The 24,031-nt window shown below is 38.3% G+C and overlaps 1 protein-coding gene across 1 annotated transcript in view; it reads left to right on the top strand.

Annotated features, from left to right (window-relative positions):
• Positions 1-24,031, top strand: part of fstl4 (follistatin-like 4) — a 224,068-nt gene that overhangs the window by 175,686 nt on the left and 24,351 nt on the right. The window contains exons 6-8 of the mRNA XM_036589017.1: positions 10,659-10,825; positions 20,196-20,316; positions 22,000-22,161. Coding sequence (XP_036444910.1) covers positions 10,659-10,825; positions 20,196-20,316; positions 22,000-22,161 — 450 coding nt within the window. The remainder of the gene's footprint in view (positions 1-10,658; positions 10,826-20,195; positions 20,317-21,999; positions 22,162-24,031) is intronic.

The following is a 24,031-nucleotide window of genomic DNA, read 5'->3' as shown; positions in this document are numbered from 1 at the left end:
TCTGTGTATAACAGTCACTGCCGCAACTTTTTTTTTTGCAATTAATTTTTCTTCAATTAAATGAAGTTTTTTGTAATTTAATGAAAAAATTTATGATTTTATGTGGGTACAATTTTGTCTAGTTGTGTGCTAGCTAGCATTTTTGAGTTATGCTCAAAATTAGCTAAAATTGTCACTACTGAAACGGTCACTACCAAAATATATTTGTACAGTTTTGGAGGTGTTATTGTGCACCGTACTGAAAAAAGGTACAATACTGGTACATTTTTGTTCATCAAGGTGCAAACAATTTAAATGTACCTTCACAGGTACATTTAGTCTAAAGGTCCAACCGTGTACCTTAAGTAAGTTTCTTCCATGCGAAAGGTACATTTTTTAACCTAATGTTACAAAATATAATATGTCCAAAATATAATAGGATACAACATAAATTTTTACACGCTCTCAAGCACAGGAAAGAGTGGCAACTGTAAAATGTCTTATGTCCTTAGTATGTTTAGATATGTATATGTATGTATTAGTGGTGCCAAGGCTAAGGTATCAATAACACCTAACAGAAATAAATTATTAACTTCACATTTTTTTTAATGCAGTTAATGTATTTTCCTAGATTTACCCTTCAAACCATTTGTAGTTCCAACTGTAACATTCCAACAGTGTGCAAGCTTAGCAACTATTTTACTATGCTCTCTTGCAAATACAGCTTTTAAATAGTGAGCTCCATTGATGGCTCTCTTATTTCAAGCTCCTGCCATGTTGAATATGTTTATCACACAAGTACATTGAGTCTAAAGTATCATTTACAAGCCAAGCATCACTGATGCTGAAATACTAGTAATATCAGTAAAGGCCTCAGCATACTTCTTGCAGAGGTGACATTTGCCTGGCTTCAGTGAACAACACAATGTAATTATGGAGAAAACGAACTCCTCGGATGAACACGCTACATGACAAAGCCTGTGATTGGTCAGTAAAAAAAAAAAAGGAAACAAAGATGGACAACTTTGAGGGGCTTCGGCTTTGACAAACACACTAATATTTCACTGTGAAACATGCATTTGTTAAATAAACAATGAATACTTCCTAAATGTAAGATATTAAGTCTACTACTCGGTAGTACTAACTAGTACGAAGCACCAAAACATACAGGTTATCTTATATTTAGGTTCACAAGAGGACGAGGCTGAAGTTGGCTTTCTATTCACCAGCTTCTCGTTCGAATTTTCCCGCTCCACCTTAAATGGTGTCAGTATTCTGAACACCAGTTAGAACAGTGAAAGAATCGTTTTCCAGCAGTCATGAAACTTATCATAAAATGTCATAGCGTCATGTGGAGCATCCACGACAGGCAACATGAACCCACAGAAAGTATGCGAGCTTGTAAGCTCGCAAAGGCACTTTCAGCTTCGCACAACCCTTGAGAATTTTGTTTCGCAAGAAGTATGCTGAGGCCTTAACGTTATCACCAGAGGACGCCTTCGGCCAACAAAGCTGGACAGTCCTCCTGAGTGGTCTATGGATAATTCAACAAACAGTACCATTACAATAGAAATTTGTTGTGGTCCTGTGGGGGTCCTAACCATTGAAGAACAGGGTAAAAAGGCGCTTGCAAAGTATGCAGAGAAAAAGAGGGACAAGAGTCTGTAATATTAGAACTGCAAATTGCACCTAAATGGTAAGTAGAGCTGATAAAATGGACAGTTAGTGTAGATGCAAGGAGGTGTACATGTTGAACTGGCTAGTCGGGGTATTATGTATTTATTTTATTCTTTCTTATTCTTTTAGCTGAGGGACATGCCCAAAAGTTCCAGGGAAAATAGCAAAAAAGGAATCTCATCCCATCAAAGATCCTTGAGGCTGAAGTTAGTCCTACCAAAAGCCTTCATGCACTCCAGACCGATGAAAGTGTCCAAGCTGAGCTTTTCGACTTGTAAGGGGGAAAAGAGTAAACAAAAGTACAAGTACAGTCAGGTCTCATCTGCTTACAGGCATTTTAGCGGAAAGTGTAAATGGAATCCGGACAAGTTTATCCAGATACAACCTGGACACTAAATGTTAATGCAAGGTATAAACAGGCACTGATTGAACAGCAGATTAAGATTAGGATGCAAAAAACTGAAGTATATTATATGTTACATGTAATCACAGTATCAGCCTCTGAAATGTGAAGGCCTACTTCAAAAGGCAGTATCGTCCATTTCAGGCCTCGGGGCAGATTCAGCATAGCGCATCAGTTAGCATGAAACTGTGAATGTGTTTTTGGCCTATTTCTGGATCTGATTAAGTCACAAGAGAGAAACTAACATAGATTAGCATGCACATAATCACTTCTTTCTGCAACTCTTTCAATTGAAGATTTTTTATTCAGCGCTATTTACAGTGGGCATTGTCACAAATCAGATCTACAGAAAATCAGGTCAAAGCCTCACATGAGCCATATAAGGGAAACAGTGGCAAGGAAAACTCCTTAAAAGCAACAGGAAGAAACCTTAAGAGAAACCAAGACTCCAAAGGGGAACTAGTCCTCCTCTGGTTGATACTAGATAGCAAAACAATAACACAACAAGAGCGATATGAATAAGAATAAATAGTAAGAACAATAAGAATAAATGCTAACAATAATAAACAACAAGAATAAACTTAGGCAGGCTTATTGTTGAATGTCACCTGTAAATGCCAAGTTTCCACATCACTGATCTTATCACAATGTTCAGTGGTAATTGGAGCATGCTGGGGTGTCATGATACGCATGTTAATATTAATTTTTCTTAGTTACAGAGGTTGAATGCAGGAATGATAAGCAAGGAATGTTAGATCAAACGGTGGCATTACGCAAGTATCAAATCCCATGCTAATACTGCAACTATGCTAACTCACCCAAATGTGTCAGTTACTGTAAAGAGGAGAAAACAGAAGTCTCAGCGGCTACCTCTCCGCACAGGATTTGAGCAGCCACTAAGTGCCAATTCTCGCTCCATAGGGTTGCTTATAGCTTCCGGGTTGAACCTCTGCTCAGTTGTAGAGTACTGGATTCCACAGTTTGAGAGTTAAGAGTTTAGTGAGGCAGATTTGGAGCAGAATTTGTTGTATTTTTTGTCCTTGGAAAAAGTGTGAGGACGTGCGAAGGAATGTGATATGTTTGAAAAAAGGACTGCAGGGTGAAGTTATTTTGAACAATGCACTAATGCAAGTAAAGTCCAACAGCTGAAGTAACTTGTTGGTGTCACAGTTCTTACAACATTTGGATACCCAGCAGGTGTTTTGCCTCATATAAGTGTTAACAAGCGTTTCATTAACCTAGTTCTTTGTCACCTCACTGCTATTTTTGCAGTGTGCATTTTTAGTGCAGCATTACCTAAGTACACATGCCAATTTATGCAGAAAGATCCTTTTATTCATAAGAGTAGCACGGTGAATCTGACAGACTGTGTGGAAAGACATTGTGTTTAGGATGGTGCTGTACAGTCTTGATAAATGATGAAACCGTCAAAACAGCTTGCACCCACCAAGTCTGCTGCGCAAGTCTCACACCCAAAGCCTGAGGTTAAGTGTATAATTTTCTTGAAGGAACCTCTTGTGATCTTGACACTGCTGAAGTCAAAGTCTCAGACTGGCTGCCTTTAATCTTGGTTTATATGAGATTAACTGAGAGAGGGAAAATGTGTAAGAAAGACGGAGAAAGAGAGGGCGAGAAAGTGAGAGATATTTGTCAGATGCTCCTCCTTCCAGTCCCAGGCTGAGTGAGTTTGAGCTGCTGGTCTTAATGCAGAGTGTCACTGCATCAGAACCATGTCGCTGAGGTCTTTATCACCTCACCATTAGCATGAAGCTGGGGGCAGAGCTTTTTAAAGAACATTTTTAAGGCCAACTCTCCCACAGCAGTGTATCTCAGAGCTCCTTGTACTTCTCTGTCCCTTTTTGTATACTCAAACAATTAGCCTATATGCTGCATTGCCTCTTTGTGAGCTACATCTACCTTGTACCTGCACTCGTTAGCAGTTAGCAGTAGCACACCTATCATATAGGTGAGCTTTTGTAGGTTTACTATTATAGACTGTAGCCCATCTGTTGCTGCACAATTTACTGGCCCCAGTCTACACCATTCATCAGGTGGAAGGGACCATCACAGCCTCTCCTTACCACTGACAGAGGTTGTTAGTTTGTAGTCTGCTGCTTCAGCTGGTCTTCTTGTTTATTAAAAGGGACGAAAAGTGCACCCCAAAAAATTCCAAGGCAGGTGGCCGCTTGGGCCACAAAATCTGCATTTTAAGTGGCCAAAATGCGAGATATTGTGGCCAGGGTTGCTGGGCAGTAGGAAATGTTGAACCCTGTATCTGGTCAGCAGTGGTCCCATGGTGGTCTGATTCCATTGATGGATTGGGTAGAGGATGACTGATAAATTGTACAGCAAAAAGTGGGCAATAATAAGTGATAGTAACTACACGGTGTACCAATATAGTAGGTATACTCAGGGATCAGATCGTTTAAAATCCCCACATCTAAGCCAGCTAATCTCAAAATCTCAAATATGGAAAGAATTCAGATGTGTATAACAGACATCTTTAGGGATGGTCCAAATAATTTGAATACTTTTTGAATGCTTGAATACTTAATGATAATCACTTAACAATGTACACAGTATTAGTCTATAGAAAAAATCATGTCATATCCAGGTAATCTCAGCTAAAGACTCAACACTGACGCACTTTCCCCTGTGATTTTGGAAGTCACCTCATTTCTTCGAATGACATGCCAGATACACTAGTGAAAGACCTTAAAATGGCAACGTTTAGAAAAAGAGAAAAAAATATTGTATTTGGCTATGGCTTTGAGTGTTGAATGACTGGTGAAGAAGCTGATCACATCCTCAGTCACTCATTTACCCACAGAGAATTGAACTTGGACAACTATATCAGCAACAGAATATGAACTTGGCTATTCGTTCATTATACAACAGTTCGTTCCGGCCACGCAAGCTGATTGGTTCAGAAGCATTCTAACCGTGCTGTTATTTCGCCATTACATCACGGGTTTTTCACAAACACTGTATCAGTCTGCTGAGACGCCGTTGCTAAGCAACAACTTTGACAGCTGTAGGAGACGCTCAAGCCATTTGAATGTTTTTACTTCTTACTTTGCCGCAAACAAAAAATGAATACTTTTAAGATCACATTTGACCGACAGCCGATTTGGTCAGACTCTGAAGATGAGACTGCACTAAATTCCCAAACTGTCGGTTGGTCTTTGTGGAGCTTGAAAATGAACTGCCGGTTATGCAGCGAGTGAGCGAAGCTCGTTACTCTGACGTAGCAACAAACTGCTTGTTAAGGAATTATAATTTGGCGGAAGGAATTGCAAACATTAACACACATTAAATGCTGCGTTCACGGCCCAGTTTATTTATTTCTTACTTTTTTTGCTTCACTGTTGTATAAAAGCAATAGAACATTCAAGGTCATGTGTTATCGCAAACAACCTCACAGTCGTGATACTAAACTGACTATGAAAATACATTGCTATAGAAAGATTTTAAAAGATTTACATCTCTTACTTCCATATCATGACTGCTCTCTCCGTAAGCAAAAATCCAGTCAGACTCATCTGCCTCCTTATCTAACATGACATTACAACACTTTGGAAAAGGGATGTGTTAGAGTGAATAACCACAAGCAGATGGGTACCAGAAGAATGAAGGGTACAAGTTTATCAAGATATAAACAAAGTAAATGTACTCTCAAAGGTACAACATTGGTTTTAAGGTCCAATTGTATACCTTAAATAAGTTTTTTGCAAAGGGTATTTGTACCTTTTCATAACAGGTTTTAAAACAGAACAATCAAATAAAAAGCTGGGAGACAAGACGGGGTGTGTGGAGTCAATACAAGTTAAAAAATGAACTTGTAATGGAAAATGACACAATTATGTTCCCTAACTAAAGGTACTGAAGACGTACCCTGAAGGGTACCATCCCAGTGACAAGAGGGGAACCACCCTAGTGACGGTTTAGTAACCTGTTTTCTGAGAGTGTACACTGGGGCAATGTAAACATAGGGCTAATGTGACTACCAGCACCAACAAGTATTTGAAGCCTGTAAAATGCTATTTGAGCCTGCCCTAAACATATTAGGTGATATCACATAATTACATTAATTCAAAGAGGATGAGAAGGGGTTGGTGGCAGTTTTACAAGGTGGACCATTTTTATCATGTTTTCTTAATAAAAGGATGGCATTGCATTGCATCTCCTTTCAAATCAAGCCCTGTGTGGTAAAACTGGCAACTCAATGCATGTGTAATGTTCTGGCTCTTTCTTATAAGGGTAAACATGACTGAGGCCTTACTACTTCAGCTCTCCCCTGCAAGTAGACGTAGGCTGCTTTGCATTTGTTCACTCACTTTTTCAGGTCATGCGTAAGTGCTTTCACTTTGGCCTGCTCCGCTCAGCTCAGATGGATCAATAATTTGCACATCCCGGGAAAGTCAATTACTTCTGCAGAACGGCTATATTTGGACGAAGAGAGAACATAGGAGTCATTATAGAGATAATGTCTCAGACTTCTCCAGCGAGCAGGCCCGATGGGTAATTTGTCTGCTCTTCCACAGCGCAGGACTTTGTCCGTTTGGGCTGAGATTGTAAACAATCTAAAAAATGGGCCCTTCTTCATGTTAGATGTTCAACAACCGGCTAGGCAAAGTGAATGTGGCATGGAGAAACATGATGCTTTGTATGGCTGGAGGCTCTGTGTGTGGTGTTTTGGGGACAGTAAAACAGCCAGTGATTTATAAAAGTTGCGTTTTGTTTCTTTGGTTGCCAAGTGTTTACCTTGTGAAAGATTGACATCAATATGGTGTAAATGTCGAAGGGCCTCCATTGAGTAAACTTAGCTAAGCTAACGTGTGCTTGTAGCCCTCTGAGGAGGATTTAAAAACTTGGATGCAAAGTTCACCTCCCAGTTACTGAAACTGTGTACCTCTTCCTACTGTGGTGAAATGTTTCTGAGTCTGCCAACACCATCAACAGATGAGTAGTAATCTCACCATGGTACACTCGCTGCAGTCTCAAATGCGGCCCTAATTTGACAGGGGGATCAGGTGTAGTGCTGTGGTTTTTCCCTCTCGCCGTGACGAATCAATGCGCGCGGGTGGGCACTAGCCTGCTCCGTGAGGCCCGGACTGTCACCTCAATTACAGTTCTTTATTTGAAGGAATTAAATGTACCTGGAACCGACAGCCTACCGTAATGGTGCAGGCCAGCGTGCATGCGCTGTTTTCACCGGAGGAGAGGGTTTTTTTGGCATGGCTCACATCCTAATTCGCTCCCAGAATGGCGGTAATCAGCCCACAAGGCTCAATGTGTTCTGAAGTACCAAGCGGCCTCATTTGTTGGATTACATCAGTGCTAGCTCCAGGGAGTCAAAAATGTGACAGCGGTCGTTATGGAGAATGTTTTCATACTGTCAGAAAGGAACATTTAAGTTTTTGTACTACACCAAAAATAGACCTAATGTTTCATGATCCCATACATAAAAAGAGCTCATGTTGTGCACTCTTTGTATTTGTGTATTACTCTGCAAAGAAGTTCAAGCTGTGGAGCATCTCAGTTGTATGTCACTCACATTTACATTTTAGTGGTGGATAAATTTTGAACATTCATCAGGCGAATCAGTACATTAGCACAGTAAATTTTGAACCAATTAAATGTTAACTGACAAATAAACAATTGCTATTTGAATAGGAAGATTTGTTTTTCAAGTTGAGGAACATTTTATCTGCAATAATTGATGACGCAATAAGCTAGAAAGGCCTACTAAAAAATGCAGCGTCATATCAAATAGCAAACAAGCAGTGAGACAGACTATTTAGTCATATACATTTCCAATGCATTCTTCATATACTTCCTACTCAGTCACATGCAAAAGTTTGAACAACCCCAGTGTTTAAATTACATATTGTCATTTAGAAAATCAACAAAATAAGTTGACACATCTTCTAGAGAAAACAAACTTAAATATGGCATCTTTTACTGCAATATTTTTATATATTTAATATATTGGGCAAAAAAATATGAAATGTTTCTTTTGCATGGGCCACATTTTATGTCATTTATTCCAAATAGATTAAATTCAGCAAATAAATTAATTGTGCAGCATATTGTGCAAAAGTATGTTCTCTGTTGAGGATGTGTACTGACTACACCTAACTACCCTAGACACTGAAAATGTTCTGTCGGTCTATTAGCTGATCTACACAGTGCCAACATAAGGTTGCCATGTAAAGTTAAATAATAGTTCTTCTGTGGAGAAAGAAATGAAAGATAGCCTTACACTTGCTTCCTTCTCAGACAGAGAAGCATGAAAATGTTATGCCAGAGGCAACTTAAAATGGATTCCTAAAGATGGTATTCCCTAAGTATCCCAAAATGTTTGAGTGAACATAAAGAACTTATAGCCAAACTGCATGCACAGAACTGTCTGGTTCAAAATGCAAAGTATCAAAGGTAAAACTGAATGTGTCCAAGTGAAATTTCTAACTTCTTATGGATGCAGACTTTTCATATAAAGCAGTTGGTTTATTCCAGTCTCCAGTAGCAACCATCACAATAAATTATTGTAAGTATTGTACTTCATTTCTTTAAAACTATATTCACCTCATACAATGATATCTGTAGTTTTTGGCTTATGAAAGATCATCTGCTAGATAATGAGTCAGGCCCAATATCTCAACACCCAGAAACAAAATAAACCATGTTGCAGTGTTTTCAGGTGAAGGCAATTGTTCTGCACAATCTATGGGTGATAGGAGCACATGGTGAGTGATGTCCAAAAATGTGATTTTTCATCTTCTAAGTGAATTTCTTTGAGCTTCGCTCTTAGTGTGATTTCAAGAAATAAAAATAGCAGGAAAATATTCAGATAAATTATACTGCACTTGGTGTTCTCATAAGCTATGATATGCTAGCTGAAGAAAAGCATAGAAGTAAACCTTCTGTAAAGCACTTTTTTTTTCAGAAAGGTGGTGGTAGTGTGGGGCAAGTTGAGCCACTGGCCACACCAACTACATTCATGTGTCATCTGGCAGACAGTCTAACAGTTTAACCATGTAATCAGATATATAGCGTTAGAAGTCTTGGCCAAGGACTCTTACTGACATGGTATTTTTTGCCCAGCAAAGGCATTGAATCCTAGTCTGCCACATGGAGGGCAACGGTGTTACCCAGTTAGCACTATGCAAACTGCGCGCCTAAATCAGTGTTTTCAAACACAGTACTCAGGACTCCATCTACCACTCGCTGAATTCAGATTCAGCACACCTAGCTCTAATGTTGAGATGCCCCTTTAAGCCATTCATCAGGTTTATTAGATTAGAGTTGGAGCTATTCTCTGAATGGTGGTAGATCTCCAGGACCAAGATTGAGCACCCCTGGTCTGCACTTTGGCATAACAATTCCAATTTAAGATAACTATTCCAATTTTGATGACTGTATGTCATTGCTCTATTTCAAAGCTAAATAAACAGAATTGGAACATCAAGTTTGCATCTTATTAAATGATTGATTGACTACAGTTTGGGTTAAGGGGGAAATTGTGTAAATTTGATTTCACATAACTATCACCTTAACCAAAGATCTGTTTAATGGGACACCACCATTTTGCATGCATCATCCTTGAGAAGGGCCTCAGCTTTCATTAAGCACACCTTTTTATGGACAGTAGCTGGTATTTTTGTTTTTAAAAATTGGCGACTCATGATACATATAATTGAATGACTCATAAAGAATGAGAATTCGTTTTTATTTGTAACCAGTAGGTCATGTTAATAGAAGTGGCTCAACTTACACCTCATCTGGGGTAAGTTGTGCAAAATACCTTTTTTCCAGACTGCACATCTACTTAACTAATTTATCTGGTCTTGATTATCAAAGAGACACAACACTTTAAGGCATACATTACCATCAGCTTTGAACAAAAATAATGCCTTAGTAGACTAATAAAACACAGTAAACTGCCCATCTCTTCTTAACCCGCTTTCCTTTATAATATACACTCGACCACAGTAGGTGTTAGCTTAGCTGTGATTTTGCTGTGTAGTTCTTGAAAATGCGATATACATTAAATGAGCATGCTGTTGTTCTTTTCCATTAGTTTGTACCACTAGCAGTAGGATCAGGGCTAAAGGACGTGTATCATACTATTTAAGTAATTTATGGCAAATTGTAGAATCAATAGAGCTTCAAAACATTAATTTCCAGTAAAGGGAGAAGTACTAGCTCTGGCACTTATGCCTGTGTGGCCCCAGTTAGACCTCTGTCAGATCTTGGGAATTATTATATATCAAGCCATCATAGGTATTTCTACTGTAACAACCCAGACCATTACTGACCCAGGGTCAACCACACATGCGGTATTTATAGCATCCTCCTTCCAGCCATTTATACCAGTTGGGTCAAGGGTCCCCTAAAGGAGAATGATTTTAGCTTGTTTGGGAAAGCGGAAAACACTGAAATCCTAACAGATGAAGGGATGGTTTGTGATATCCCAGCAGATTTTCTATCACATTTGGGTCATATGATTTGAAATGCTTTTGCTGTAATTTACAATGTGTCATGGACTTTCGGCTATGTTTGGTAAACAGTGATCTCTGTTTTGATCTCTTTTCAGAGGTTGTTCAGCTTAGTCTCCCAGAGGATGAGAGGGTGAGCGTTACCACTGTGACCGTGGGCCTGAGTACAGTGCTGTCCTGCACTATCCAGGGAACACTGAGGCCACCAATCATCTGGAAAAGGAACAGCATTGTCCTCAACTTTCTGGACCTGGAAGACATTAACGTGAGTCGCTTACTTTCTGAGAGTGCTCTTATCAAACTGACTCAAGCAGTCATTGCTATTTAGACTTTTCAGAAATTACTGCAACTGGTAGGCCATGAGTATGAAGTGAGGAGGCAAGAGTTGTTGGATTGTGTCCCTTTTCAAGGTCAGGTTGTTATTCAGACATCCATGTTCCCTTGTGAAATGTACAATCCAAAGATGCCTTGCTGTTTGAGATTCTAATGAAAGGGACAACTCAAGGTGAAACAGCAAATCAGCATCCAACAAATTCAGCTTTGCTAAAAGCATTTGCCGAAATACGCATTTTAGAATAACGTAATTGGACGGCTGCTAAATATCTGATAATCTGCCAGAGCGCTGTTGGAGTCCAGTGGCATTGATTTTTCAGCAATTAATCAATGTAAGAAGTGAAAGAAAACTCTCGTACCAAAACAAATTATAAATGGTAATATTCATTAACAGGAAGCATGCATCATATTCTGTAAGAGGCTTTCATTTTTTTGGGCAATTAATCCTCTTGCTAGCATTACGATATGGTTTGTATCGTTTGCTATAATTGCGAATAACATAATGATTTTGGTCTCAGAAGCTGGGCCAGAAGCCATACTGATTTCAAAGACCGCAAACCACATTTGGAGTATAAAAAAAAGAGATTTGAAAAGGCTAGAAATGCTTTAGGGAATGGTTGCTGGTTTAATGAAGCATTCTGTTTAGTTCACCTGCATGCCTGACAGCATGGGGCTGTGTTTATCCACTGGCTGATTAGAATTTTCTAATTATGTTGTTAATGAAGTGCTCGTTATGTGTTACTGCAGTGACAATGGTGCACAGGTCAACAAGTATATGAGCAAGAGCACCCGCACTTAAACAGCCAAAGTGTTGTAACAAGTTGTTGCAGTAATTGTTACAGAATTATCAGAGCCTGAGCTTTTAGGCTACTTTCACACTGCAGGTAAAAAAGACCCAAATTCAGTCCTTTTCTTCATCTGATGCAGATGTTTTTGTGTGGCATTGTGAACACCAAAAAAACTACACAGAATCACAAATAGTTTCAGCTCGATTTCAAATGTGGTACTTAAGCCTGATATGTGTTCGATTTACGGCAGCGCATAGGAGTCAAGCCATGTGGTTTACCCATATAAACTACGTTTTTCCACAGTTTTGGAGTTATCAGGCTGTATAAGGCTGGGATATGTAAAATCTGTATTGTCTAATACAGTTTTGCCTATACACTATGGAGAGTTAACATAAATAATTCTGTTGCGTCCAGATTTGATTTTCTCTTTTTTTACTTAATAAGTGATGTGCTCAGACTGTGGGTGGTGGCATACTGATTAAAGTAAAATTTTGCTGTTGCGCACATGCCATACACAAACAAAACAAAACAATATCAAAACAGATTTGTGAGAAATGAGCCAAACTATCAGAGCTCACCAGAATGTAAAAGAGTGTGCTGTAATAATCAGATCGTTGTCAGAGGGACAAAAGTTTTATTTTGGTAGAAGCACTTTATGTATATTCAGTGTGGTCCAAAGGTCTGAGACCTCATGGAAAATCTGGGATTTTGTTAATTTAATTTAATAATTTAAATAAGAACAGAAAGTTTCAGTATCGTGAAAAATTGTAAACAAAAAAAAAAAAGAGATTCAAATTCTGCACCAAGTCACCGTTCAAATTTAAGTTTGTGACATTGACTATAATCAAGCCTTTGTACAAAAAGGTCAGATTTGTGTTGTCTTATCCCCTCCACTCAACCCTCAGGTGAAATGGATGTATCAGAGGCTTTTGACATTTTAGTAATCAGAGTCTGTGCCAGCTTGAGTGCACATGGTCATCAAAGCAAAAAGGGGGACAAACACCAAGAAATTGTAAAATTTGAGTATATTGTGATGTAATTTATCACAATAACGATAAAGTATTGTCATGTTGCCCACCCCAACTGGCGCTCATGCACACATCAGAAATCCTTCATGGTATCGCTGTACTCTATTGCGATACCGTTACTGCTTCTAAGTGCCAGTATCAGTGCAACCCTAAACAATACATTTACTTATCTCATTTTGCAGATTATGCTGCAAGAGGCTGCTTGTTCTATCAGCTCATCACAGAACACAACCTGACTCTTTGCCCTTGATTGTTTGGGTGTGTTTTTAAATGTGACAACATTTAGCTGTTTAACTTTCAAATAAAGTAAAACTAAATGTCTCTATTCTGTATGAAGAAATGCCTAAGATTACCAGAAGAATATATCACTGTAAAGAAAATCAGAACTAGATAAATTGCTGCTGTTGCTAATGATTTTAAGGTAGAAATATACTATACAGGTATCATTGAATTTATACAGTTTGGAAGCTGTATAGTAGAGCCGTCTCTAGATTTTGACACCTGTGGGCAGTGTGACCTCATCTGAACAGTCAGATCAGAGTTCATGCAACTTTTTTATGTCAGTTTAATTCAATCTTCATAATTTTGCAGGTAGAGCAGAACATTTATGGGAACGTCATCAAAGTGTCTGTTACTATGGTTATGCTGCACATGTTTTGGTCGTTTTGGAGGACAAGTGAGACAGATGCAGGCAGTGTAAACAAAGGTCGTCTAATGAGAGGAACCAGAATATCAGCTATTTAAAGTCATGTTAACTTCAAGATGTTTTGAGTCACAGGAGCTTCACACAGATCAAGTGTCTTAATCCTGTAGATGTTGTTGTTTTGGCACAGAGTTTGCATGTCTTTGCTAGCATTCTGCATTGTGACAGGCAACCAAAGAAACTGATCTTCATTTCTCTGCTTGATCAGCTTTAAAAAAGCACAAATTCAGAAGTTTTTTTACTCTTGTCTATAAACATCATTCAGTATGGTCGTTTTAATGTCTGCTGGTTGTCCAAATTTAAAGTAGCTAAGCTCATTTTGATGTCACGTGTGAGGAGCATGCAAGTCAGTTTAGGAATGTGATCTGTTCGGATTGGTGCCAGATATAAACCACATTAAAAAGATAATGTAAACAACCAAAAAAAAATTCCAATTTTAGACACTTTTCCTGTGCATAGTCTGAATGTAGCCATGGTCTGACCAGATCACATGTATTAAACATATGTGGTTCATAGATGTATGTTCTGTGTTTATCATTTCATTTTCCAAATGAAGCTAATTATCACAATAGCAAAGGAAAATGTGCACTTACAGGGCAAACTGAGGCAGTAGCAGAGTATTTATACTTTAGTAATACTTTAGTGAACACTTGATGCAGTGAGGTAATGTTTGACCAAAATTAGGGCACTTTATGGCATAAATAATGTCAGGTAAGTGCACTCAAGCTGTACTTGAATGCTGCTGCTAAACCATAATTATGCATGTATTATTGTGCTAAATAGCCAGAAGATGCCCCCTTTCAATGTAACACTTGATTTATTAAATAAAACAACTGATTTTTCATTTTTGAAGTTAAAGAAAGGTATGGTAAAAAATTCCATTTGCACATTTTTCCATATATCACAGGTGCAGCCAATCAGCCCAGACATGTGTGCTGTTCTATTTTGCTTCTTTAGTTTTGCACTGGAGCTACAAGTCTAAGATAGCTAACAAACACTAGAAGTCAGTAGTCACCCAGATCTGTTTTTTGGAAATACATCTCTGAAACTTCTCTAAACCTGCCCTACTCGAACCCTGTCCATCTTTGTTAATCCAGATCCGTCTTTATTGAGGTCACACAAAGTTGTTACTGTGATTTAGGACACAGTATGACTTGCTGTAAACTAGCAAAAATAAACAAAACTTCACAGTTTAGCTGAACTCAGTGGGCAGCCATTTTAGACAACAGGTGTTATGCATGCCATAAAGGCATATGGACTCTAGATTAAAAATTTCTGTTGTTTCTATTTTTAAACATTAGTCTTCAATTGGAAAATTCAAGATATGACAGTTATTTATAAAAAGAAACAACAAAAAAAACAACAAAATCACCAACATACCCATATGCCTGTGTAATACCTGGCCAACACTACAGGATAATCAGGCCAATTTTCAGGCCTTTTTTTCTTTGCTCCTCCCTACAGTCCCAAAAGGTCTCCTGGTATAAGGGTGATCTTAAACGATGGTCTTTCCAGATTTTTCTATGGTGTGGGGTGTGTATAATCCAATCTTTACTCATCCAATCTACTCCCAGTCCAGATTCCCGCCCTGATTCCTACACAGTGTGACCTTTAGAGTAAGAGAAAAATCTGCCATTGGCCCATTTGGCTGTTAATATATTACAGTCACATGAAGTTTGATGATGGGTGAATCCATATTTAATGTGGGTAATTATCAATGTTCATTTGATCATGTGAAAGCCAAATAACCCACAGAACATCTATGGTAGGTCTTTATGCTTATTTGCATATTGCCCACTTCTACAATATCAGTAGTGAAGGCTGATGTTGCAATAACAATTAAGCTGCAATATATTGTGTAGCTCTGCTCTGTACCAGCACTGCTTAGTGTTGATGGAACTGCCTAATCATTGATTTGTTGTTGAGTATGGATTAAAAATTGCTTGCATAATAGTCAGTAATGCAGTAACGGCACAGGCTTAAATAATTTTGCCTGTAGCAGCAAAACATCTGAAGCATAACTGTGCTATTACACCTTGACAAAGCAGTTCACTCTTGCAATTAATTTTTAGAGTTTTGCCAATATGTCTTGGTTTACTGATTTGTATTTATTTACTTTGCAGTTTGTCTGTGTTGTAAGAACAATGCATGCATTTCACAATCAATGACTACTGCACACATTAGGATGTAATTGGATGCCTTGCCCTTGAGGCATTGTGGCCTATATTTTCTATTTACAGTAGCTTCTTCCATGGCAATTTCCCTGGATTGAATAAAACCACTTTGCCCTCTGTACCAAAAGGTGGCACAGTATTACGTCTTGAAAAGAGGGCAGTTTACATATTGAGTGGCTTCCCTTGGCCTAAGTAATTGTGCTGTGATTTTTGAAAATGGGGTGGCTAAGGTGAAGGACACTTCACTTCTTCTAACTGATAATGTGCACTTTCTTCTTCAAAGACAAAAAAATGGTCTTATTCTGATTTCATTTCCCAGCAAACATACTGAATTTGTATTAATTACTAAATGTGTGATTGGTGTAAGACATTGAAATGCCACTGATTTCAAATAAGTTCCACCAGGTTATTTATTTGCAGTGGTGTATAATTTTTAAATAAAAAAAAATATATATATGAATGCATCTGGTGTGCTTGTCCATAGAATTGTTTTGGGATATCCTCCCTCAGAAATTTTTTAGTTAACCTGAACAGTCATTCAATAAAACCAAACAAGAGACAAAATTTTAAATATTGAAGATCATGCTAAAGCAAAGCATTCTATCTAGGTAATTTAGAGTCCTGATAAACAGTGTTCGAGGTCTGCAGCCTGATAAGTGATAAAATATTTGGTAAAATTTTTTCACATACAACACCGGGCTTGGGTTAGGCTGCTTTTAAAATGAGTGATTTCTTACTATATTCCTTAAAAACTAATTTGGAGTTTTAATCTTAAAAAAGTAAGTGATGTTGCTGCCGTTTGTAAATAGCAAGTTAACAGAATGTAATGCATATTGTTCTAGTAACTTATTATTGCCTGTTCAGTGAACAAAAAAAGTTAAACAGCCAGTTTACTTACTTTTAAAAGAAAATATTTAAAATATTTCAAATAAGGAGTGTTTTACAGTGGAGTAGATTTGCCTTTTCTACAGATATTTTTGGCACTCAGGCATTTTCTCCACTCTCTTGCACTCTGCTCTCACGCGCACTCTTACCCGAATGAAACCATGGGTGATAAGAATGTTGTGTAATCGAGCTGGTGTGATACATGACTTACGTTGTAAGGTTTGGGGCTGCTTAAAAAATATTTGGAGCTATAGCCCCTGAAAGCCCAGACCAGGCGACGCCCCTGGTTTCTGCTTTGTATAGTGTACCAAAGTAGTACTGAGCTAAGTTTATAGTGTGTCCAAAATCAGCAACATTTATTAAATAGTACATAAAGAAAACCTGTATTTACCTGATCTACATGCTGTCAAAATGTGTGCAAACACTGGGCAGTGCTGTTTTTGCACTCTATTTAGAAGGAATGTACAATGATTTCAGCTGATAATTGTAACATTTTTATTTGTGTTAAATGTTTAGATTTGACGGATATTTCAAACCCTTTTTTTGAAGATTTATTTCACTCTGGTGTAACGAGAATGGGTGACGCTGAGGTTCTCACAGGGTCCACTCCTCACACTTAGAACTGTAAATGTTGATGCTGAAGAAAGTTGACACCATACAAATGGTTATTCCACGGTACTGTAGTTACATCCCCATGTTCAGCATAGACACCTGGAACTTATGTCAGTGTTTAGTAGCTGTGTTTAGTAGATAAAATGACCAATGAGAAGTACGAGGTAGGTGTATTAAGGTTGGGCAATATAACGGTAATAAGGTATACCACAGTATTTATAAATTATGCTGGTATTTAAAAATTATGTGTCAAATTTTTATTATGCCTCTGCACAGCCAAATAAACACATTCCACCCGTTTATATTTTAAAGGGGCTTAATGTTCAATTTCAGATTTCACTCTTATCGGTCACTTGACTCTGAGTTCTCTAAACCATGCATTTTAGCATCGGTTCGCTGGAACGAAGTGGAACTGTGCTGTGGTGTGAGGCACATATGGCCTGCTAATTAGCTATTGTAGACAAACACCACAGAACAGTTTTCTGCCACTCCAACCTCAGTCACTTGACTTTTACTTTCTCAGACATTAGTTTTTAATATCTACCCTTGTTTCAGCAGAGCATCACTTTGTCAGAATCATTCCTGTGCTGTGGTGTGTGGCACTGTTTGGTTTTGTCTATAGCCTGCTTGCTAAGCTTACATTCAGTAAGCCGATCAGGCTACAGACCAAACGTTTCTTTTTTTCCCTTTAGATTTTGCCTTTCTGACATTTCAGCTCCAGGTGCTCGACTTCACTCCCTCAGATTTGAATCATTATAATTTAACTTGTGTCGGTGCTTTAGTTAGCCAGAATTTAACTTGTTCTGTGGTGAGCAGAGTGTTTATCATGCTAGCTAAGCTAATTCTAACCTGCTCCTCTCTACTAGTTACAGCAGTACAGTTTTCTTTCCATATGAAAACATCTTCCTCTCCAGGCTAACTAAACACAACATGTTAAGCTGTACCACTTCAGAGACAGGCATAAACATTTATGCAAGTTTAGTCGTATGTACTCTGTGCATGCACAGACTTCTGTGTATGCGGGTTTAAGCTTAATGTGTCAAACTTTTGACAGTTTCAAATATTTTCGTTACACCTGAAAAGCAGAATGTTAAGGTGACGTAGGGCTACTGTGCTTAAATGTTATTTTATTCATTGTACCACATTTGTAACCTTATAAAAGTAAAACGCTAATTCAGATGTATTTAGTCCATATACAGAGGACCCAAAAGTTATTTAGGTACTTTGAACACTGGTAAACTTTGATTTGGTTCTTTAGTTTACTTCATAAAATCGTTAACAAATTGATATTTGTTTCACAGAAAAACACTTTTAGCTCTGTAAAGCTCTGGAAATGCAAAGTCTGGGGCTGTTTTTCATACAGTAGTGTCTGTGTGCGGATGTTCATTAATAGGATTGCGAACTCGGAAGTGTATAAAGGTGGTTTGGACGCAGACCTCTAGAAGTCTGAAAAGAAATTGCTTGAATGTAGAGCTAGGCGATATGGCCAAAAATGTTATCATGATAAACAAAATTCATATCGTTCCATATCGATACATATCGTGATAAATGTCAAATCATTATTTCTTTCAAATTTGAAGGCTGATTTCTGCTCCTGAGTGGTTATTTGCTGTTTTAAACTATCCTTTATGGTCAGAACACAACAAACACTCACCAAACAGTGGAACATTTCACAGATCTGTCATGGGAGAGTGGGAGAAAGTGTCTGGTGAGCTGTTTTTACCAGCTGGAACAGTACGGCCGCAGTTTTTATAATAGTCATAATTTAAGAAAGAAAACATTATTTTTAGCTGTCTGGTGACGAGCGCTCAGCTACCCCGTTACAAATGCAAAACAAGTGGCCAACAACAGTGCTAAACTGTTTAGTTTCTCAAGAACGTCAACTTAGTACGAACAGCAGACATAAACTGGTTCGGTAGGTCAAGAGAATAGCACAGTATTCAGACACAGGCTAGCAGACGGGTTTCTCTATTCTATCGTAGTAGTTTGAGGGGTGAACCACAATATATCAACACCAGACAAACAGACTCCTCCTTTTAGGTACGTTTAAACTGAAAGCGGTGCTTTTGTGTGTTGTTTTGATCTACAGTATCATCAATTCGCCGTGCTGTGTGAGTGACGGAGCGCTGCTTCAAGTTAGCCAGCTGCTGAAACAGCTAGTCTGGAAAGGTAGCGCTCTCCCGCTCTCCAATGCCTCACAGCTTCCTCAGTTTACTTTCGTTTAAATCAGGGCTGTAATTTACATGAACCCACTTCTTTCTTTCACTTTTGCTGCCTATGAATGCACCAATACTAAAATATGACTGAGCGCTGTAACAGTGCTGTAGTTGTGAGGACTGTGATTGTGATTTAACGCTGCTAAAGCTGGTTAGGATGTACGGGAAAGAGGTGAGTTCGCTGTAGGTCAGTACAGTTACACCAGTTATACAGTTAAACGTTCTGAAACCCCTTTAAAGTAAATGCCATTTAGTTCGTTATTGTATATCCTACCACAATGAGCTTAATGCATTTTTAAGCATGGCACATTTGTCCAAATACATTTTGGGGCCACTATATTGGCATCAACAGACATGTACATGAAAAATATTAGACAATTGTCACAGGCCCACAATTCCCATATCAGTGCATCTCTACTGTTTAGAATTATGTGATTTTGCTCATAGATTGGGTCATTGGTCTGTGTTCTGCCTGAATTTGTGGGACCTCTAACTCTCTCTCGCTGTCCCATTCTCAGAGTTTAAAGTCATGAACCTGCACATGCGAGAGGCCAATGCTACCAGAGTTTCAGAGCATGCTATTAGTTTCTCAGAATCGCTTATCCTCTGCACCTCGTTCAAATACGAAACTATTTAATGCCTTAATCCCCTTTAAGCCGCATTAAAACCCCAGGTGAGTTGTAGCATCCCCGAAAAACAACAACTGCCGCCATTAATCACGCTAATGTTGGCTATATTTTTAACCCTTGCCATTTATCAGCCCGAATGAGCATGACAGGGTGGCACACACCCCGGTGCCCGCTCACTCGCAGGAGACTGTTGATTCATAGTCTATCTATTTGGTGACTCCCTGCTGTTTTGCCCCCTCCCTTTCCTCCTCCCTTTTGTTCAATTAGGACTTTGGTGATGACGGCTCCCTCTACATTACCAAGGTGACAACCATCCACATGGGAAACTATAGCTGTCACGCATATGGCTATGAGGAGCTGTCCCAGACCCACGTGCTGCAGGTGAATGGTTAGTAATATAGCATATCTTTCACATCTAATGTTTTTGTTGTAGCTTGTGCTTTGGACTAGTTAGGGCAGGAATTTCACATTTCAGATTGAGAAAATCTGATGATTTCACTCAGAAAAATCTGACTTTTGCTTTCCCTGTTTTCATATCCAAAATAATACCCATACCATCATATGTGAGTGTATATGTAAGTATATAGAATATACAGAAAACACCTGGATAATATGTAGAATATACATTACACATTTTTTTTCTTCAAAATACATACACATCCTCTACAGAGAATACCTTTTAATGCACAGTTACTATTTATTTATTGAATTAAATAAAAAAAATTGGCTTATGCAAAAGTACATTTTATATTTTATGTTTAATTTTTCCAATATGTTCATATGTTAAAGTAATCCTGGAGATGTTTGAAAATGGTTAAACGAACACACTGACATGCAGACATTTATGACTTCTTATGTTAATGTTATTTGTATTTGTACTATTATTATTGTTTTTGTGAGCAAAATAACACTTGCTGCCCAAATAAATAGCTTTATAAATCTAATGTATCTCATCTTCTCAGATGCCTATAACTTGCCCTGCACTGCATTGCACTGTAAATAACTGTTTCCAGCTTGTCATTATTTGGCATTGCAGACATCCTACAAATTTATACGTATTGCAGTCAATTCATTAAATACGTTATTGATTAATTAGCCTATACAATCATATACTACAGTATAGTGTAATATTTAATTCACAGTACACATATTTACTTACACATTTTCATTGCTTTATTCCACCACTCAGAATCTCTGTGACTGAACACCCCAGATCCTCCATATGGAACAAGCTTAAATATATATTTACTATTTTTCTGCTAATTTTAGTGCATAACTGTATTTATTTGAGTTTAATGTACTGGAAAAAATAAGACATAAAATGTTCCATAACTTTTGCTCAGGCCACCTTTTATGTTTTATTTCTTTCCAGTATATTAAATTCAGCAAATAAACAGTAATTGTGCTTTAAAATGTGCAGAATTGTGTATGAGTACTTATTTTCTCTTAGAAAATCAACAAAACAGTTTGTAATTTGACTAGGGACACCCAAACGTCTCCACTGACTAATGCAAACTGGTACTGCATTCTATTGCATTCATTAATCTCTGGTCAGCTGGTGTAGCTGCATCTAACAGCACTACTGCAGAAACCTGAGGGCTTGCTGTTAGCCGTTATTGACGCACCATAATGTCATTTGCAGGGTTATTTTTAGCAACATGATTTGATAATCAGCCCTGTCTCGTCATCAAGAGCTCCAGAAAAAAACACCATTACTGTATGGAATCAAAGATAACAGTTTGTGTTCCAGTGCTTTGATTAATTGCTGTGTGATCCGTGTGAAAAAATAGGTGCAGCAAAACGTTTTCAATTATCAGAGACAATAAGCATGATTATGTTTGTTCAGAGGGGAATTGGTCTAATTGAAAATTGATACAGCTGCGCCTGAGACCTTGGGCACAATGCAGCAGTTTTTGTTGTGTAGAGCCAACATTCTCTCTCTCTCTCTCTGTCTCTCCAGTGACAATTACCACATAAATCGTTCTGCTTTTAGAATCATGAACATATGATGAGCTCTCTCTCTCTCTCTCTCTCTCTCTCTCTCTCTCTCTCTCTCTCTCTCTCTCCTCAGTCCCTCCAGTAATCTTGGTCTACCCAGAGACTCAGGCCCAGGAGCCAGGTGTAGCTGCCAGTTTGCATTGCCATGCCGACGGCATTCCCAACCCTAAACTCACCTGGCTGAAAAATGGCCTCGATCTGCAGCCTCATGGCTCCAAGCAGCTCTCACTCATTGGTCAGTGCTATGCCTCATTTCTCAGCTTGAACAACAATAACGTTTGTCCACAATGAAAGGAATCTAGTCAGGACTGTTTAGCAAATCTCCCCAATGTATTCACACTTTCAGCACATTTAAGATGATGTGTGGATGTATCTTGTTATAAAGAAAGTCACTTCATTGACCTCATTAGCATTTTTGTGATCATCATCTAGATGGGTGGTTCCTTATTTGTCAGGGCCCCCCACACGGTCCAAATATTTCCTTCATGCCTGTATGATGCTAGTTGGGTTGGACCCAAAAATGTGGACCATCTGGGGGACCCAAGGACCTGGTTGGGGACCTCAGATCTAGATCAACCATTGCACTGACCTAAGTGTCATTTTTGGGAATATCTACAGTATCTACAGTCGGAGATCACCTGTATTTTGCTGTCAAAACAGCCATTATTAATTTTTCAGTCTTAGAAAGTTCAACAGAACAAAACAGCTGAATAAAATGTCAGATTAGTATTTAGTGTGTCCACGTTTTTGACTTCAATTTTTTTTTCTTGCGATTTGCTTTCAGTTTTTCAAAAAAACAATCTGCAGGGATATTTTTCCATGTTTCTTGCAAACACTTCTAGTTCAGTCTTAGAAGTTGGTTACATTTAGGGCTGCAACAACAAATCCATGTTGTGAATAAAAATCACTGGCAATGAATCTTGTTATTGTTTAGTTGTCATAATGAGGTTTTTGCTCCCTGTTTACATCTCTTGAATGAGAGAAGGAAAACACAGATCACAGAGACTACAGTACAGGGTTATACATGACTAAAAAAAGTTAATGTGGGAATATTTCAGTTTAACACCACCTAAAAAGACGGTTTCCTGTAAGATGTGTAAAACAGCTCACCTTTAAAGGCAGCACAACTGTGTTATGAGGATGTAGAGAAAAACATTCATGGTAGAAAATGTAAAAAATTCAGCATACTGAGTAAACTACAATAAAGCTGTAGTCAGAAGTTAAGATCAGCATGTCATTGTCTGCTTTTCAGCAAGCTCTGTTTTAGTTGAGCAAAATAATCACATCCTTTGGACCCATATCGTTGAGTTGTCTTCTATCAGTAAAAGGATGGACAGAAACAACTGTGGATTTTTTTCAGATCTGAAGCAAGACTGGAGCTTGGTTTTCTCCTGTCTTTCAAAGATAGAAGCTTTAAGTGCTGATTATCGAATGGTGACAGTTTTGATGGGCTACCAGATCTTGCACAGTTAGGATTCCCATTTTCTTTAAATATATTTTTTTAAATCCTGTGTTTTCATTTCTTTTCCTTTGACTTTTCCTGCATACAAAAGGATTATCGTATTATCTAATCTCCTCAAAAATATCTCATTTAGCCATTTTAGCACATGGGAATGAAATTTGTAAGGCAGCTGAGGTTTGGGTTGTTGTTAGTGTGAATGTTAGTGTCTCTTTGATAGGGGAACAATCAGTGGCCCTTTTGGGAATAGCTGTTGTATGGACACAGATGTAACTCGTTGGTTTTAAGATTGGAAGGATGGAAGAGTTAAAATGGCAGTAGAGTGCACAAAAGTGAATAGTGCATTAATTAAATCGTAACACAATCGTAACAGGACTGACTCTTTGTAAAGCTATAGACAACATCCACAATTTGTTTTTCAGAGAGTTTTGAAATCACCTCCCTAAGTCCATCCCCATCTATCTTTTTAATCACTGATGCATATTGCCTGGAAATGAAACATTTTCTTCAAAGAAAGAGCGTCTGTGTTTACATCCCACGCCCCTCTGATTGCGCAGATCGCTTAATGAAGCGTTGAGGCACAGTTAATGCATCCAAGACCCACACAGCTCTCTCAAGCACCCTGAGATTACACTTACAATTTCCA

This window comes from Colossoma macropomum, unplaced genomic scaffold (assembly GCF_904425465.1).
Source record: "Colossoma macropomum unplaced genomic scaffold, Colossoma_macropomum, whole genome shotgun sequence".
Lineage (NCBI taxonomy): Eukaryota > Metazoa > Chordata > Actinopteri > Characiformes > Serrasalmidae > Colossoma > Colossoma macropomum.
Note: the sequence above shows the minus strand (reverse complement) of the source record. Positions and strands in the feature narration are given on the sequence as shown.